We start from the raw sequence: 19,694 nt of genomic DNA, 5'->3' as shown, positions 1-19,694 counted from the left end.
AGGTTCTACAAATAGTCCAAACAGTTAGGAAGTTTTGTTTTAAAATCTGAGATCGTGTGGAGTGCTTAAGGAAAAATACATCACATTCTAGACTCTAGAATCTAGAGCTACTGATGTCTCGCTTCTGAGGCTGAATTATTAGATTTTTATTCTTTGTGTTATCAGTCACCCAAAAGCATGCTAAAACCCTTGTACATATAGCAGGACAGATCCCTGCTCCAAAGCACTTTCATGTAGACAGAATACAGATAGGGGAATGCAGCAGAAAACAAGGTTTTTGACTGGCCTTGGTTGATTAATTAGCTTGTTGGTTCCATGATATCTATTGTAATTTAGCATTTTTTATCTACATGTTATATTTCCAAGAGGTAATTTGAAATGGTTGGAGAAACATGGATGAATGAATTTTGGAAACATATCCCTCTTTAATAAATTTTGAAACATCTTGTTTAGAATATTTTGAAATACTTTTGAGTTGTGACATCTCTTTATATCAGTGAAATTTCCTGAAATATTTTTTTTTAGATTTCAACAATCAAATACATGTTTTCAATTTGTTTACATAATCCTGTAGACTTGTTATATGTGGCCATGGGGTTTTTTAGAGGAACAGAAATGAAAGGAAGAGCATGGTAAGAACTCCATTTTGGTATCAAAATGTAAACCCTGTGATTTTCTTTAGAAAATTCCCCAAAACTCCACCTTCCATGCTTTTGTAGGAGTTCTGAGTAGTAAACTAAGGTTTGTTTGTTTTTCTCTCTTCCCCCCCCCCCCTCCCCTTATTATTTGTGGCCTCCTCACTTGTTGTTCTGATCCCTGTTTTCCCAGTCACGTTGCACTGCTTGATGTGCTGGTGGTGAAATTATGTTCTCTAAACTAATAGCAGAACACACAGGACTGGTGTAGCGTGGCTGGGAGTGGTAATTTGGCATGACCTATTTCTTTGTGGCCTGTATGGTGATAAAGATTACAAGATACCACATAACATTCTAAAAGGTTGTTGATATTGTAACAGAATGCATAACAATTTATCTGTTTTTTCTGACTGTTAAAGGATGTACACACAAATTGGGCTAGTAAGTTATTGAAAGGCAGTTAGCTCCAAATCCTCAAAGGTATTTAGAGTCCTAATTTCCACTGAAATCAATGGAAGTTAGGAGCCTAAATATCTTTGAGGGACTGGGCCTTGGTTCACTTTGCTGCTGTTTTAATCTGTGCACATTTGTTTTGTATACTTTTGTAATTCTTAACTGAGGACTGCAGTGTCTGCAGAAACTGTGTAATTGTGAAATCACCACTTTTATTTTTGCTGTTTAAAAACAAACCAACCCCATTTTCCAACTTTGAAGGAAAGCGCTTTCTTTTCACTAACCTGAAATGGCAGCCGCACTAATTGGGACTAGCAATCTCTTGATTTAATGTAATGTTGTCATCTTTACAGCACTCCTTTTTAGCCACAGTCAACTTCAGTCAGCTTCCTACAAACAAGACAGTCATGTAATGTTCAGTATCCAATAGTGGTGGTTGATAATCTGTGACCAGAGTCCTTCATATGGCTATTCATTTTTTTTCTTTCTTTAAAGTGACTGATCTGCACTCCAATGTAGCTGTAAATGACTACAGCGTAGTCTCTCTCTCTTCCCCTAAACAAACTTGCCAGCCTTGTCCAGAAGTGGCCACATTTAATGGTGAGAGAAGAGTTTGGTCCAAAGTCCAGTCAGTCTTCCATTTCAGTCTGTCAAAAAGTCGTATGCAGAATTGTAGCCGTGTTGGTCCCAGGATATTATTGAGACAAGGTGGGTGAGGAAATATCTTTTATAGGACCAACTTCTGTTGGTGAGAGAGACAAGATTCAGGTCCTGAAGAAGAGCTCTGTGTAAGCTTGAAAGCTTGTCTCTTTCACCAACAGAAGTTGGTCCAATAAAGATATTACCTCACCCACCTTGTCTATCAAAAAGTTGTCATTTTGTCCTAATATTTTACCCAGATGCCAAGGTAGATTTTTTTTGTAAAGTGAAAGGAGCTAAATAGTGATCACCAATTGCTTTTACAGAATCCCAAACAGCCATTGGATGGAAATGACTGTGGAGTTGGGTAGGATTCAAACTGCCAGTGACTTAAAAGTAAAAGGATCCATATCCATTACCAGCCCATAGGGTGATCCAATCCCTTGATGGGAAGTGAAACTTCAAATAAAATTTCATCTGCTATATTCCTTTGTTTAAAGTCCATCATTCTTATAAAGCCTACCAGATTTTAACCTCTCTAGCATTCAAGCTATTTCCCAGTTACACATTGGAAAATATTTAAAATCTGATGAGATGAGCTCATTAAAATTTACAGGAGTTTAATTAGTCAAGATTATTGGATGGGAAAGATTCTTGTGCAGCATGCTTTAGGATATTTTAGATTTAGCAATTAGGTGTTTTGAAAAAACTGCACTGTTGAGATTCTGTTCTCTCCAATGCCTGGTCAATGCTGGGGAAATTTTCCAAAATATTCTAACTGGTTTTAAAAGTGGTTTGGGTAAACAAATTTTAAAACGTGCTGGAGTCACAGTGGCCAGAATCATTTTTACTGCAGCTCCAACTGATTTTAACGTTCGGTCACTAAATTAATTTTAAAACTATTTAGAAATTTGGAATAATGTACCCAGCATAGACCAGGTCCCAAAGCATAGGACTCTTCTGCATTTGATAGTAAGGTGATATTCCCTGAGTCATAGCAAATCTCAGAATTATTTATGTAAAAAAGAAAAACATTATTAGTGAGAAATGGTCCCTGTAAATTTTCTTTTTTCTGAGTGGGCTACAAACTCCACTGAGCACTACAATTTTATCCTTGTCCTTTTTGTCCTTTGTCTCACCCCCCCCCCCCATTTTTTTTAAAGCGATCTACTATATTGCATTTAAAAGGGTAAAGTGACATTTCAGTAATACATATACATATGGGATACACAGAATACATATCAGTGGTTTGAGTACCTATTAACTTTCAAGACTTTTAGAGTTGAAAACCACCCAAAGTTATAAACCCAGGAAGGTAGGAGCCCCTAGTTTTCCTTTCAGGAGCCCCCCTGCCATTTCCTCCCAGAAGCCTCAGCTCCTCCCCATTCTGTTCATTACTCCTCCATGCTGGCTCAAGGGTTTTCTTGGGGAGAGATTTTAGGATCTTCCCTTCTCTGCCCCATTGCCAGCTGTACTCCTCTCCTGCTCCCAGGATCCAAGGCAGGGAGTTGACATCGAAGCCTGGAGCACCACTGCCCCAGCAGCACGGCTCCCCATCCGTCCCTCTGCACTGCAGAGCCAGGCTGCTGGGGGCTCATTTCAACACTACAAGCCCTTAGATACTGCTGTCAGCAGCAAGGGACAGCCTTTCTGCAGCCAGCTCCATGTGCCCCAGGATGGGACTATGAACAGCCTTCCTGCCCCTCCACTCTGCCTCCCCCATCTCTCCTGGCTTGAGGCTTTCTGTGGTACCAAGAGAAGCTGCTATGGGCTCTAGCAGGCAGAGTGGGACCTGGGTGCTGGCCACACTCCCTTCAGAGCCCCTGACTCCTGCACCCTACTCCTTACTGCTCCTTCCTGCTGGCTCAAGGCTTGTGGATGGTGCCTGGTGCCGAGTGGAGTTTTCATGGGTTCTGACAGGATGAGGGCCTAGGTGCTAGCCATGTGAAATGTGCAGTAGATACCACGTTACTGTATGGCCATGCGTGCGCACAGCTTAAAAGAACAGGATTCGTAAGAGCCCTGCAAATCCATAGATATTTGCTTTATATCTGCGGATGCTGATATCCATCGACCATTTTTGAGGATTGTGGATGGATGCGGATCCAAATTTTGTATCCGCACAGGGCTCTAATGATTAGTGAGTATTGTGAGATCAGCAGGTGACTTGAAGCATGAAATTTTAGGAACATAAGACATAAACTGCAAGGGACCTGTCATCCCTAGGGCTACCGAGTCCTGTCCCCATCACCACAGGCAACCCTTTCATTCAATCCCACTCATAAATTTGTTAATTAAGTTGTTTGTCCTGACAACTCCTATTGGGAGACAGTTCCAGAATCTCACTCCTCTGATAGTTAGAAACTTTCTTCTAGTTTCCAGCCTGAATTTATTCATGGCTAAGGCTAAGATTTTTGTCATGCATATTTTAGTAAAAGTTAGGTCACAGGCAATAAAGAAAAATTATTGGAAGCCCGTGACCTGTCCCTGACTTTAACTAAAAATATCCATGATAAAATAGGAAGGGACTGGGCAGCTCTGGGATGGCTGGTTGCTCTGAGGCCTCCCATGGCAGGCCAGGGGCTGCAGGGTACCTGTGCAGCAGCAGGGGGCTGCTGGGGTCCCCCTGCCCCACAGTGGCAGCCGGGAAGCTGTGGGGGTCCCCCTGCTTGTGCCTGGGAGCTGTGGGTTATCCCTGCTGCCCATGGCGGCTGAGATCCTGGGGGACCCGCTGCCTCAGGCGGCGGGGGTACCTCACAGCTCCCTGCCACTTTGGGAGGTGGCAGGACCCTGCAGCTCCCAGCCACCAGGGCTGAAGTTACTGAGGTCTTTAGAAGTCATGGATTCCGTGACTTCCACGACCTCTGTGACAAAACAATAGCCTTATTCATGGCCAGTTTATATCAATTTGTTTTTGTGCCAACATTGTCCTTTAGCTTAAATAGTTCTTCTCCCTCCCTGTTGTTTATGCCTCTGATGATTTATAGAGAGAAATGAAATCCCCTCTAAGTTTTCATTTTGCTAGGCTAAACAAGTCAAGCTCTCCTCTCATAGAAGTGGCTCTCCATTCCCCCTGATCATGCCAGGAGCTGTTCTCTGCACCTGTCATTCAGAAGTAGTTATGTTGTATAAGGAGAGTTAAAAGGGAAGTGATGAGAGCTTCAAGGTTATTTTTATGCCTATTAAGGAGCGAACAATAGATTAGAGAGAAGGAGAATGGGTTGAGACATTGAGGAGCATGATTAGTGGGTGGCATCACTGGATATTGAAGAGATGGAAGTGAGTTGTACACTGTTGTAGGTAGCTTGGTTTCCTAGATTCTAGAAGTTTTTGGAAGCTGGGCAGGCTATCTGATAACAGGATTCTGTATAAAACTGGATACCCTGTCTTACTGTTTCAGTCTTACCAGTGTTGAATTCACTAGATGGTGGTTGCTTGTTTTAACTAGTAAATGCAAAAGCTCCTGATCAGGTTTGCAAATGAGTGATTGTCTGCCAAACTCCAGGGAATGGATTTACCTAACTCATCATGCCTGAAGTTGTAGGAAGAAGTAGGAAACAAATGAGTACATTGAAGTAATCAAAACAGAATTCTTCTGAAGTAAACTATGAACATTATTACAGGTTATTTACAAAAGTCCAGACAAATCTGTTTTTGATTCCTCAGGCTTTGAATAAAGTTAAATCTTTTAAGTCCCTGATCCAAGTCTTTTGGCAGCTCCTCAGTGTTATATTCATTCAAGCAGGAGCAATCTTTGTCCTTGGCACTTAAAAATAGCAAAAATCAATAGTGAATGTATCATAAAACACTTTAAACACAAAGACTTGAATGTGGTAAAGTTGCAGACTTCTTTTGTCCTAGCATTGCCTTCGGTGTATCACAAAATGAGCAATTTAAATAAATGACCAGGGCACTTCAACCTGAATATGTGTCTTTAGACAAATTTAAAGTAAAATTTGTGTGATTGTCTTTCTCTCCCTCACCCTTTGTATGTTGATTGACTTCTTAGTTTATAAACTCTCTGTGACAGAGGCTGTATCTACTAATATGTGTGTACAGTGCCTAGCAGATAGGCCCAAGCCCGGATCAGAACCCCTATCAGCCCTTCTATAATATAAATATATTTTATTGATATTGTTACAAAATTTAATAACAAGAAAAATAGTGTTGTTTTGGAGCAGCTTCAGAAATTGGCTTGTTAAAGTAGTTTAATCTTTGCCGTTCTATGATAAAGTATAAACATCACAGTATAAGGTTTCTTTCTGTCTTGACGGTCTTTAATGTTGTATGTGTTGATCACGTGGCCGTCAAAAAATGAGATTTCACAGAAACTTGGATCTAAATTTCTGGTCACCTTTGCAGTTCACGAAGGAAGTGTTCGTTGTGGTATCCCTCATTGATGGAGTTTTGTTTAAGTCAGCTCTCAATCAGCAGTACTTCTCATCTCTGTAAAGTACTTTTCTTATACTGCCTTTACTTGCTTGTCATTGGGAAAGGTTTATATAATGGGCATATATGGAATGCGTGTCATCAAATTTAAAATTCAGTAATATAAAAGGACAATTTAGTAATACATTACAAGATGTAAATTACAGTGTAAAATTCACTGCTGGTGTATTGAGAAGCATTAGATCTTAAACCAGTAGCAGTAGAAGGGACAAACGACCTAACTAGTTTTAAGATGGAGTTTGATACATTTATGAATAGGATAATGAAACTGGTTTACTTGCCATAACAGGGGATTGGATTTGATGATTTAGGAGGTGCCTATGTCCTCTTTTCATCCTTGTGCCTCAAGATTCTGGGTGTGAAATATCATAGTGGTGCAAGAGCACCACTGTATTTAAGGTTGCATCATGACATCTGTTTAAAAGTCTGACCTTTCTAAGTCCTCTAAAATCAATATGCTTAGTTGAGTTTCTTTGAAATTTGATGTGCCTCAGGAAAGTGTAGGATAGGGTTAATCACCCAAATTTGGGTGATTATCTGTTAGTCTTTAAGGTGCCACCAGACTCCTTGTTGTTTTTGTAGATACAGACTAACACGGCTACCCCTGATATTTGACACCAAATTTGGAGTAATTTGAGCCAGGAATTCTGGAGACATAAGCCCAGAAACAAAGTTATTTAAAAAAAAAAAGTTTCTAGGTGGGTTCCACCTCCTCTTTCCCCGGCCCAGCTAGAGATCAAACTACGCAGGTGCTGCCAGTCAAAATAGTCTCAAGCTGTCAAATTTTAAGCAAGGTAGTGCATGGCACTGGGGACCCAAATTGAGAACAGTATTTAAGAAGATATACATTTTTTCCACTGTGCATGTGCCAATACAGAAAAATGACTAGCGGGTTTCTATTCTCGCTATGTTATATACTTTAAAGCTTGACTCTTGTAAGTGCTCTAAAATGGGAATGGTTAATCGGATTGCTTTGAGGCTTGGTGTGCCTCAGAGATACTGGTAGCCTTAGTAATCCAAATTTGGGGTCTTTAGACTGAGGGGTTCCTGAGTTTCAAGCCCCCTCCCCCAAACTGGTTTCCTTCTCCTGCCTTGTACTGTTAAACAGAGAGATACTAATGAATGGCTCAATCACAGACCTTGTTGAGACTCCTGGGCTGTGAATTTACCCTTCAGTTAACATAACTAAGGATAAAGGTAATCACAAGCCCCCATCTAAGGCAAAAGGAGTTTTGGAGTGAGTGGCTGGGAGTTGCTGCAGTTTGTGAGTCATGGGTAGCAGTTTTCTTAGCAGCAGGGTGGGGGAATAAACATTTGAATACTTCCTGGGAGGTAGCTTCTGGGGAGAGGTATTAGGGGGCAGAGGAGTAGGAGACTAGGAGGAGAGGGGTTTGCAGTAGCAGTAAGGAGGAGGGGTAAATGATGATGAATGGTAGGGGAGGCGAGAGAGACTGGGGGCTCAATTGAGGGAGGTATGGCACCTCTGTTCTGCCAGTGCACCCCAACCCCCTGCACTCATTGGCTCATCCCAATGCACCCCCAGCTCTTCTAGCACACCCCAATGCCCTGGACCCTCCAGCTCTGCAAGAGCACCCCAACTTCCCTCTACCCCCAAGAGTCTTTGGGGTGGGAAATACTGTCAAAAACCTATGTTAATGCAGAGTTAAGGTTGCTTGGTGGTATGTTGTCCCCTTGCAGACCACTGAGATGAGAAAACTCAAATGCCTGAAAACTAGTAAATGCACAGTTAGGGTTGCTCATACAACCATAACTCTGTCTTCTTTCAGCAATAACCCAATACGCACTGTTAATACAGACATACATTTACTCTGCCACAGATGCTGAAATGTGCTTCACCTCCTTTTATGACCCATTCACTCTCACCCACAGGATTCCATGTAACACTGTTAAAGGACTGAAAGGAGGGAGAAGGTTGCCCACATCACCTTCCCTTCACGCTCTTCGAGCAATGCCTCAATGCAATGTATATCAGAACATAGTCACACTTGCCCTTGGCACTATAAAATTTGGGAGGTTCCAGATCCTGGCTTATACTTGCACACTTAGCTAACTCCCCAGAATCAATACCTCATGTGTACAATTTAAGAATCCCTTCATGGCCTTTTACAGCTCCCTTACATTTACTCACAGGACACCATCTCAACCTACATGTTTGCTTACCCATCATTAAACCGTTAGAATTCTCTCATATTCCACTTCATTTTTGACAATATCTTTTGTAATAAAAACCCTATGCCAGGGGTCAGCAACCTTTCAGAAGTGGTGTGCTGAGTCTTCATTTATTCACTCTGATTTAAGGTTTTGTGTGCCAGTAATACATTTTAACGTTTTTAGGTCTCTTTCTATAAGTCTATAATATATAACTAAACTATTGTTGTATGTAAAGTAAATAAGGTTTTTAAAATGTTTAAGAAGCTTCATTTAAAATTGAATTAAAATGCAGAGCCCCCCGGACTGGTGGCCAGGACCTGGGCGGTGTGAGTGCCACTGAAAATCAGCTCGTGTGTCGCCTTTGGCACGCGTGCAATAGGTTGCCTACTCCTGCCCTATGCCCTGCTACTAACATAACCTACACAATTCTGCATTGCAGTGTTGCCTACTGGATCCTGAAGAGTCACATGCAGCCCTTCTTTTTGCTCACACAGTTGAAAGGCTGCAAAACATAAATTTCCTCATATTATAGTCATAACTCAGTCATACATTTCAAAATACCTCGCATACAACCTCACATCACAAACACACATTTACCAAGCAGGCCCAACTACTGCTGCCACCATTTAATGTAGGTACACCTAACACACTGACTGCACCTGGAATATATGCAGATAATTCCCATTGGCTACTGCCAGCTCCAGGGGACCAGAAGGGAAGGTGGCATGGGCAACCTTTTCCCCCCTCCCCACCTTTTTGTCCTGTAATAGTGTTAGATGGAATCCTGTGGGTGAGAGTGAATGAGTTTGTACATTTCAGCAATTGTGGAATTAGTGTAAAGGTATGTGTGTTAATGGGGTATATTGCTGAAAGAGGCAGAGATAAGGTTGCATGGGTAATCTTAACTGCATTTCCTGGTTTTCAGAAGTTTGTTTTGCCCAATTCAGTGGTCTGCAGGAGGATGACATACCACCAAGAAAACTTAACTCTGCGTTAATGTAGTTTTTAGCCATTGAATTATATCATAATTCACACTTGGTTTAAATTAAGCAATGAAGCAAAACTAACATATAGGAATCATAATTGTGTACTGTGTGTAGTAGTTCTCATGGTCAATTTGTTGCCATGTAAAACTGTTCTGTTTTAAATGTGAATTTTTCTTTCTTTAGGATACTATCTACCAAATGATGATGGAGAATTTTACCAATTCTGTTATGTAACCCATAAGGGTGAGATCCGTGGAGCAAGTACCCCTTTTCAGTTTCGAACCTCTTCTCCTGTTGAAGAATTGCTGACTATGGAGGATGAAGGAAATTCTGATATGTTGGTGGTGACCACAAAAGCTGGACTTCTTGAGGTTTGATTCAACAAACTCAGAAATGTTACCCATATTCTTATTTATATATGTTTATTTCTGGTTTTATCTGTAGGGCTTGGTGAATTAACTTTATATAAAAATATAAAGCTAAGCAGATTCCAAAGGTTTTTGATGCCTAAAACTTGAATGCAGGTCTCGTTGCAGAAGATACTTATAAAATACACGAATTAAAGTTTAGACTTAAGTGCTCAGCATGGCAGTGAGCATAGCATAAAAAGTTAAGTAGCTATATTTATAGGAGCCATCTTGTGCTTCCCTTCCTTGTCTTTCAACTGCATTCCTGTTTTAGTGGTTTTTTTTTAAATCTGTGTTCCCTCTGAAAGAGCCCCAAAGCAGAAAAAGAAAACTCAAGCTGCATAGTACCCAGATGTCTAACAAGTTAGAAATCACTTTTATTTTCTCCAAGCAATGTTCTGTTATCTTCTGCCTCACACAATTGCATCCATTTAGTGATTGTATCACAAATGCCTACAAAGATGTGCCCAGTGAGAATCCCACATTTTATTTGTGGTCACTACTTCATAAACAGAAAAAGGCAATTTCTTTGTTGAAATTGTTTGAATTAACGAGTGGCAAAATCACTCTGCATCTTCTCCCCATGCTTCAGATTTGATTTGTTGTTTTTAACTTGCCTTCAGATATCATGTTTGTGCCCCTACCTAGATTATTGTTATGTATCTGTGCTAGTTGGTTTGGGGATTTCAAGTACTGGGGATAAAAGGGACTTTACACGGTGCAAGGTATCTAGCTGAGATAGCTTACCTTCCCTGTCTTGTTTGCTGTCTGTTGAAGAATGGCTATTCAGATCAGTCTGCATTCTATGTCACCAGAATCACAGAAAAAAGAAATTCCCACTTGAATTCCTGTCTGTTATTCTGTTACATGCTTTGTTTGTCTTTCCTTCACTTTGGCTGTGTCTATATTCAGGATTTTGTGAAGTTCACCCAACATTGCTGTACCACATATAGACACCTGCTTAGGGTAGGTCTAGAAGATAGCATGCTAAAAACCTTGCTTCTTCTGGGTCTAACATAGCTCTTCCACTGTTGCTAGCACTGGTGGAGCAACAATAGTACTTTATTGAAGGGTAAGGAAAATTTCACCGAAACATGAGTGTAAGTAAAGCCCACAACAAAATTTGGTTGTCTAGTACTAATCAAAGTTAAACTACACTCTGAAATTTCACAAACTAGGGAAGAGAGAGAGAGTATGTTAAGCTGATGTAGCCAGAGGGTGCACATGTTTTTGTCTTCTGCTGGTTGTCATCTAGTGCTTGACTGATGTGATGGGAAGTAATACACATTAGTTTGTAATGGTTTGATGGGAGTCGGGGGGCGGGGGGGGGGGGGGGAGGGGAGGGGCGGAAATCACCTGAAAAGAATATTTATTCTGTTTTCTAGTTTAAAATTGAAAAAACAATGAAAGAAAAAGAGGAGCTGTTAAAGGTAGCTACTGCTCTGGAAAAAGAAACTGTACAACTTAGAGATCAACTTGAAAGACTGGAAAAAGAACTTAACCATGAAAAGCAGAGATGTGATCAACTCCAAACAGAGCAAAAGGTTAGTTACATAACTGATTAAAGCTGACTGCATAACGTGTAATCCACCTTTTTCAAGAACTATCAAAAAACCCTCAGCAATTAGATGTTTACACTAAATTAGGTCAGTTCCTATTACTTATCTACCACTATTATTTTTGTGTTGTAAAATGGTTAAAATACTTCAGGATTTTGGTACCAGGCTTGATGGCACCTGTTAAAAGATGTTTGACATTTAATTGTAGAGTTCATAGTGGGAAAACTAGTTGAGGTAATTCAGTTTTCTTGTGTTTCTTTAAAAGAGAGGAAGTGTTTTCAAATTCATTCCAAGCAATGGGCTCATAGAAAACAGCATTAAAAGGGTATTAAATTTCAAAAAACAAATTCTAGGGAATTAAGGAACATAAGTTTTAGCTAGCAGTTCCACTGACAAAGCATAATTATGGGGAATGAAAACTAATTGGGTTGGCTTCTTTGAAGGATGTTTCAAAGATCTGAGGGTAAAAAGTACTGGCATTAGAAATGGTAAAAGCAGAGAAATCTAAAAATGAATTTACAGTGTTAGGTAAGGTTTGCAGAGGAAATAAGAGAGAACTAATGGTTGTAATTCGAATTAATAAGAATTACTTCTCTGCATATACTAGGGAGGAAACAAATTACTCTAGGCAGAGTATTTATAGACTCCTAATCAATTATTTAAAATATAATGCTTTTTTTTTTTTTTTTTTTTTTTTTAAAAACCCTATCTTTAAGAAGGAAATAAAGTTGGGGGACAGACACGAGGTGATGGCATGGACAACTTTGAAGTAATGAAGCCTGTATAATATAGCTGTGGAAAAAAAGGAGTTAATAGAATACTTATAAAATGTCAGTACATACAAATCAACAGTTCTGAACGATGTAGCCAGGGATCTGAAGAAATTCTGCTGAATACCTTAATGAACCGTTGTAATTTACTTTTGAAGAGTCATGAGCAGGTGCTAGAGTATTGCAGGATGAAGAAGTTCTAGTATCAGTTTTAAATCATGGAAGAAGCAGCAATCTGGCTATTACTAGCCAGTAAATCTTACTTTAGTCTTTAATAAAAGAATGTAATAAATATTAAGAGAGAAATCTGTAAGTGCCTAGAAGGTAACTTTTTGGGAAATGGATGGGGACAAAGGAAGGGGAAAGGATAATATTACAAATAAAGGCCAATGGTCCAAACACTTAGGGATGTATTTAACTTCAAGCATGTAAGAAGGCCCACTGAAAGCAGTGGGACTAATTATAAGAATCTGGCCTTAGTGGATCTATGACAGGGGCAGCCAAACTTACTGATCCTCTGAGCCACGTATGCTAATCTTCCAAAGTTCGAGAGCTGGGGCACACCTGCTGGGGCTCGGGGCTTCAGCCCCGTGGGGGGTGCCTGCTGGGGCTCAGGGCTTCAGCTTCCCACTGGGCAGAAGCCCCTATCCTATCACTCCACTGCAAAGCAGAGGTCCCTAGCTCTCTCACCCCCAGTCTGGTAGGTGGAGAATGGAGGAGGGGTCTGGGGGGCTCCGCAAGCCGCACTTCAACAGTAAAAGAGCCACGTGTGGCTCGTGAGCCACAGTTTGGCCACCCTAGGTCTATGATGTGTTTATCATTGTGGCACCAAAGTAGGCTTCACTAAAGCATTTGAAAATGAATTTGTCCGGGGATGCGAAATTTATTTGGTCTAGAATATGAATATGGATTGAAAAGTATCTGAAGGACTGTAAATTAAAGGTAATAAAGACAATTTATTGATTTTGGGGGAGGGATTTGTGGGATATCATACACATTCGTGTTAGTGATCGTGAAAAGGAGGTAAAAGCATTTAATTTTCTGATACTAAATTCAGTTGAGTTGGAAACATTGAGGACAGAATGCGAATGCGAACAGACTTCGAGAAGCTTGGCAATACAATCAGGAAACAACATTGAGATATGGCCTGACAAATAAACAAATACATCTAAGGGAAAATAAACTGAAACAGAGAGATTCAATTAAAGAAAGAGAGTTAGAAAGTGGTGACGTCAACAGACCACAGATGGTGAGAGACAGTAAAGTAGATATAAAATTGCAATGTGAATTGTTTTCAAATAAAGGCTAATACAATAATTTTAGGGAAATACAAGTAGGAATAATTATAATTTGAATGAAATTAAATTTAGGCAAAATAATAGGGCTTTCTATCAGGTTTCAGAGTGGTAGCCATGTTAGTCCGTATCAGCAAAAATACTGATTTGAGGAATACTTGTGGCACCTTAGAGACTAACAAATTTATTTGAGTATAAGCTTTTGTGGGCTAAAACCCACTTCATCGGAGGCTTATTAGATTATAGAATAGTCTCCTGAAAGAGGTGGCAAAAGCCCATTATTGACAATTACTCTGCACAGTATACCGTAGGGAACAATCTTGTATTAGCAGGTGAATGTGGTAGTTGACCTGAGGTGCGTTACCCTGGCTTCCATTTGTTTATATTCAGAGTGCAAATCATGTGTGGGTTTAATTTTTGCTTGCTATAATTTCTGCACACAAAAAATCACACATGTAAAAGTACAGTAATACTCAATTAGTAGACACAGAAGTGTGTTTGCATTAAATTTTAATTGTATGAATGATTGGCACCAATTATATTAACCATTTATAATTTTTATGATTTTCTGAATGTCTACTAAAGTGAAATTTATTAATGCTTGTCTTGTTTGGTGTCTCCTGAGTGATCATGTATGTTAGACACATATTTATAGTGCCCCAACACTTGTGTGTGAAGTAAGTCTGCAGTTGAGCTAGTATTGTAAAATCCCACCTACACTAGCTTACAACAAAGTTTAAAAGCCACTTGTCTAATGGGGCTCTAGAGTGCTTTAGCTGGCCAGAGTGTATAGGTTAAACTGAACAAAATGTACACAGACCAGTGCTCGAGCTTAGGGTGAGACTGCTCTAACATTTTGTTCCATCATGCTTGCCTGGCAGTGTGAGAACAGAAAATTTCTCATTGGTATGACACTGTGAATGAAATCTTGGTCCTATTGAAGTAAATGGCAAAATTTCCTATGGGAATTCTCCAGATTTTTCCCAACAGTTCCCTAATTTTTTTTTTTTTTTTTGGGTAGAACTTCCTTTTCCCAAAGTAAAGCTGACACAGGTGTCAAAAAGTAGTACTATAAACCTTTCTTTTCTGAGTTCTGTTCCTACTTCCATTCTCTCCACCACTCTAATCTTGTTTCCCCTCTGTTAGTACTCTTTTGTTCTATTCTCCATATTTCACCCCATTACTTTCTCAGTCCACTTTACAATCTTATCTAAGCAGAATATAAACCTAATATCATTAGAGTTCAGATCACATTTCTGAACTCAGGATGTTAACTCAGGTTTGAAATTAGGCAAAATGAATTAATCTATTTCTTGTAAGAGAGCGTAACACTTTGCATGCTGCCTTTCACCCAGCATTTTCAAATCCAAAGGTGCTGTTTTCTAAACCTAATTTACTCAACTCTAAAATTCAGCCACTTATAAGTGGAATACATGATTTACCTTTAATAGAAACACTACATAACAACTTAAAGGGTTGGTTTAAAGATTCCTCTGAAACAATTGTACAGTATTCATTTAAATTGCAGTAACTAGCTTTTATTTTCTCTGCGATTTACAATGAGATCAGTTTAAACTAGCAGGTTTGCATGACTCGATAATTTTTGAAGAAGGCAATAATCTAAGCAATACAGTAACTGGGCTTTTATAAAACCAAACAGGACAGTACTCCAGTTGAGGCCATATCAGCGTGGACTAGAGCAGAAGAATTACTTCTCGTGTCTTGCTTACAACACTCCTGCTAAAACATCCCAGAATATTTGCCCCCTCCCCTTTTTATTTTATTTTATTTTTTTATTTTATTTTTTTGTGAGTGTTACACTGTTGACTCATATTTAGCTTGTGATCCCTTATTGCCCCCAGATCCCTTTCCGCACTACTCCTTCCTAGGCAGTCATTTCCCATTTTGTATGTGTGCAACTGATTGTTCCTTCCTACATGGAGTACTTTGCATTTTTCCTTATTGAATTTTATCCTATTTACTTCAGACTGTTTCTCCAGTTTGTCCAGATCATTTTGAATTTTAATCCTGTCCTCCAAAGCACTTGCAACCCATCCCAGCTTGGTATCATCCGCAGACTTTATAAGTGTACTGTCTGTGCCATTATCTAAATCATTGGTGAAGATATTGAACAGAACTGGACCCAGGACCAATCCCTGCGAGACCCCACTTGATATGCCCTTCCATCTTGACTGTGAACCACTGATTACTAACCTCTGGGAATGGTCTCCTAACCAGTTATGCACTCACCTTATAGTAGTTCCATCTAGGTTATATTTCTCTGGTTTGTTTAGGAGAAGCTCATGTGAGACAGTATTAAAAGCCTTACTGAAGTCAAGATATACTACATCCACTGCTTTTCCCCCATTCACAAGTCTTGTTACCCTGTCAAAGAAAGCTATTAGGTTGGTTTGACACGCTATGTTCTTGATAAATCCATGCTGACTGTTACTTATCACGTTATTATCTTCTAGTTGTTTGCAAATTGATTCCTTAATTATTTGCTCCATTAGCTTTTCAGTTACTGAAGTTAAGATGACCTCTGCAGTGTGTATAGAAAAGGTTAGGGTTACACTTTTATCTGAACCAAAGCTTGTACTCCACCATGTCTTCCAGAGAAGTTTGCAGCTCCATCAAATGCACAAGTAGCCATCTGTTTGGTGTCCAATTTACAAGCATTTAACTCTTCTAAGATGTGGGTTGTCACAGATGCAGCTGATGTGGCTTCTATAACCTGAACATATAGAAATGCATCTACTGGCCTACCACTGACATCAAGATAATGTATGCAACGACTTAATACTTGATGCACGTTTGCATGAGTGTATTCATTAGCCATGTATGCACATTTTTTAAGGTGGTGAGAGAGTTCTTGAATTTTTCAACTACTGAGTCTTTCATTGTTGAATCGCCTGATTCTAACCAGTCAGTTGAGTTTCTTGCAGAAATATAGTGAGCATTTGCAGGTCTTGTTCGGAGCCAGTATCTGACTTCAGGGTTAACAAATGACAATGCACTTAACATTGGCCTCCAGCTTGTAGTGTGTGGTATCTCTTGCTTAAATAAACTGTGTTGAGTCTCCAGCATTCTTAAAGCCTCATTAAGTACTTCTAAAACTGGCTTTGATAGTGGCTGGTTTATAAGGCTTTCTGAATGTTGATACAGTCCAGAGGCCTGGTGTTTTGTAGCCTTTTCATGGAGTTTGTCAGCATTGGCTTTGCTGATCCGTCTGGCAAATCAAGCTCTTCCAGTTTTACCAATTATAGCAGTGGGAAGCTTTCCTTCTTCGTAAGGTTATTTGCAAGAGTGCACCAGTAGTCATCTTTTGTAACTTCAATAAATGGGAAAAGTTTGACCGACAAACATCTGGAACTGAATTTAGGTTGTGGAGACACTGTTTTTTCAGTAGGTAGCTGCATTTGTGCTTTGGGCTGTTTGGATGTTGATGCACCATTTGAATCTTCAGATGACATGTTGGTATATTCTTGGCTCTTGGTATGTTCTTCATCTTGTTTGGTTTGACCCCGCGGGGGGTGGTGATTGGAGAGTTCATCGGGGTGTAGGGAAACCCCTGCCTGATGCAGGTCATAGAATTTATAAGAGTGACCTTGGATTTGATCAGGGTGAAGACCAGCTCCCATCCCCAGGAAAGATTTTTGCATCATGGGTGCTCTGATAGACCTAGTTACACAAATCCCTAGAACATCAGTTCAGATGTGCCTCACTCTCTTGGGGCATATGGTATCATGTTCTTATGTGACGCCTTTCACCAGACCCTGCCTCCGTTGCTTAGAAGCGTGCCACCAAACAGTATATGCACTGAGCAAGTGCAGCATGATCACCATGAGGTGACATGGTAGATGGACCCTGGACATGAGTTTGTTGGTGTTCCCTTCAGGGCTTTGGAGTGGAGCCCGGAGCTGGAGCGCGGAGTAGCTCCGGAGCAGTGGAGCTGCAGGTTTTTGCCGGGAGCTGGAACGGAGCTGGAGCACAGCTCCAAAGCCCTTGTTCCCTTTCTATTCCCCACACCCAACAAGTTGGTAGTTACAGTTGCCTCCCTTATGGTCTGGGAAGTGCACATGGGTGATGTGTAATCAAGGTACTTGGATGCTTCAGAGAACCAGAATGCATCTAAATCTGGACCTGAGAGCAGTAGAGATCCTTGCAAAGCATTCCTACAACTCATACAATCTCAGCATCTTCCTGATCACTTTCCTCTTCTCTACGTGCTTCAGAATTGATTCCCTGAGGACCTGCTCCATTATTTTTTCCAGGAACTGAAGTGAGCTTCTCGTCCACTGTAACCCCTATGTCTTTTTTTCTGCAGAACTGCTGCCTAGCCACTCAGTCCCTAATCTGTAGCAGTGCATGGGATTCTTCCGTGCATGGGAAACTGGTAGAAAAGTCTGTGCTCTAAAGAACCCTGATAGACCTTCTGGTAACCATGTATGAGATCTTCAGGTCCTTAGATAAGATCATCTTTACTGTGTCATTTTGGCCTGGAGTATTTATTGGTATATTATATCTGTCTTTCTGTCGTTAACTTTTGTCATTTAACTTTCCATTTTGTTGTGCTAAGCTCTATCCCATTACATCTGGTTGCCTGATATTCTTAGACTTAATATTGCTCTGCCTGGGCACAAGGAGCATGTTGTAGTTAAATGTCAGCCTTAATTTGAATTGCCCTTTTGACAGTCTGTGCCACCACTAAAAATCTCATAGACAGAGATTTTTTGTAATTTTGAGTTGACTGTACAGAGCAAAGATACTGCTGTTCTGAATCTTAAGCAGTTATTTGTCTCCCTCTCGTGGCCAGATAGGACTAGTGAACAATGTTCTAACATTGCAGTGGTGACAACTCTTACAGTAGTTTGCTAAATGTATAACCTTGGTGTACAGTGAATCTGTTCCTTTAACCTGCTTTTTCTTTGATCCTGTAAACTTTTGGAAAATGTTTCAGTACATATAACACTGATATAAACTGGAACACAGGCAGATTTATTGATTTAATAAATTTGTTCTTTCAACAGGTCTTAAAAATTTATTTTGCTGTTTGGAGGTTTTTATGTGAATCTGATTTATTTCTCTAACGGGTATCAGCATAAATCGAGGTTCTACAGCGATGATCTGCACAATAACGTTATTCATTTAAAAGTCGTATTCAAATATCAAATATTCATTTGAGTTAGCTTCCCTACCAGGTTTACTAGAAGTGGTTGGAAAATGACTGGGAGCACCTTGTTACTAATGCAGTGTGTTCAGTCTGCATTGCAAGTGCCCAGATCAGATGACACAGATCCCACTTTACCTGTGGGATCTGCGTAAAGTACAAAAACTGAGCATTTTTAAATATTTTTTGTGCTAATTTTTTACCCAAACTGTATGATTTTTGATAACTTGCACAATTTTAAAATGTGAACCTTTTGTGGGTAGAAATCTTTATTTAAAATTAAAAAAAAAAAAAGATTTTAAAAATGAAACAACCCCTAGAGTTACTTGTTTTGGCACCAGGAATTTCTCCCTTAGGTGCTGTCAATGTTCTTATGAGGAGAAAACTGTTTGACTATCTGTAAATGTTTTAATTGATCTTACCTTATTTATTTTTTAAATTGATTAATTTAGACAAATTGTTGATCTAATTTGGTGGAAGGACTAATTTGCAGACATTCTTAAGTAGTATAGATAAATGAAGTTCTTGCATTTTATTTCAGATTTATTTATGAGAATAGCCATGAGCAAATGGCAGTTTTTTGTGAAATGACAGAATTAATGTGTCCTAAAGTAAACTATAACATACTACAAAATCAATATGGGGCTTTTTTGTGTGTATGTTTATAGTAGTGTCCATAGACTCCTTCCTGCAAACATTACACATTTGAGTAATCCCATTGAAGCTAGTGGAGCTAATTATGTGAACAATGTTACTTCACATGAGTGTTTGCAGGATTAAGCCTTAAATCTGTTTTTAAATATCTGAGATTTATGCACAATATAAACGTTTTAAGATTTTGTTGAAAGCAAATGTACATTGCCTTCATAGTTAATTCAGATGTATTCACCTGTTTCCCACTTCTGTATTTTCTTAGAAATTGAAATAATAATTGTAGTGGTTGATACAAGTGAGGTTATGTTTTAGTTTTTATGATAAACCCTGGATTTTTTGGATTTGCAGGTGCAAATATCTTTTTTAAAGTATGTTTTAAGTATGATAAGGAATTTATTTTAGATGTCTTCCAAAATTGTATCTGCTTGCTTGACTGACAAAAACATAGTTTTACTACTGACAACATCTTAGAACTGACAGTTATGGGAGAATGAGCTGGATTCTC

General features: G+C 39.5%; 1 protein-coding gene across 4 annotated transcripts in view; it reads left to right on the top strand.

Moving 5' to 3' along the window:
- Positions 1 to 19,694, top strand: part of TAX1BP1 (Tax1 binding protein 1) — a 99,539-nt gene that overhangs the window by 29,052 nt on the left and 50,793 nt on the right. For all 4 annotated transcript variants that reach the window (XM_054020077.1, XM_054020075.1, XM_054020076.1 and 1 more), the window contains exons 4-5: positions 9,518 to 9,705; positions 11,127 to 11,285. In XM_054020077.1, coding sequence (XP_053876052.1) covers positions 9,518 to 9,705; positions 11,127 to 11,285 — 347 coding nt within the window. The remainder of the gene's footprint in view (positions 1 to 9,517; positions 9,706 to 11,126; positions 11,286 to 19,694) is intronic.

The sequence above is a fragment of the Malaclemys terrapin genome, chromosome 2 (assembly GCF_027887155.1).
Source record: "Malaclemys terrapin pileata isolate rMalTer1 chromosome 2, rMalTer1.hap1, whole genome shotgun sequence".
Lineage (NCBI taxonomy): Eukaryota > Metazoa > Chordata > Testudines > Emydidae > Malaclemys > Malaclemys terrapin.
Note: the sequence above shows the minus strand (reverse complement) of the source record. Positions and strands in the feature narration are given on the sequence as shown.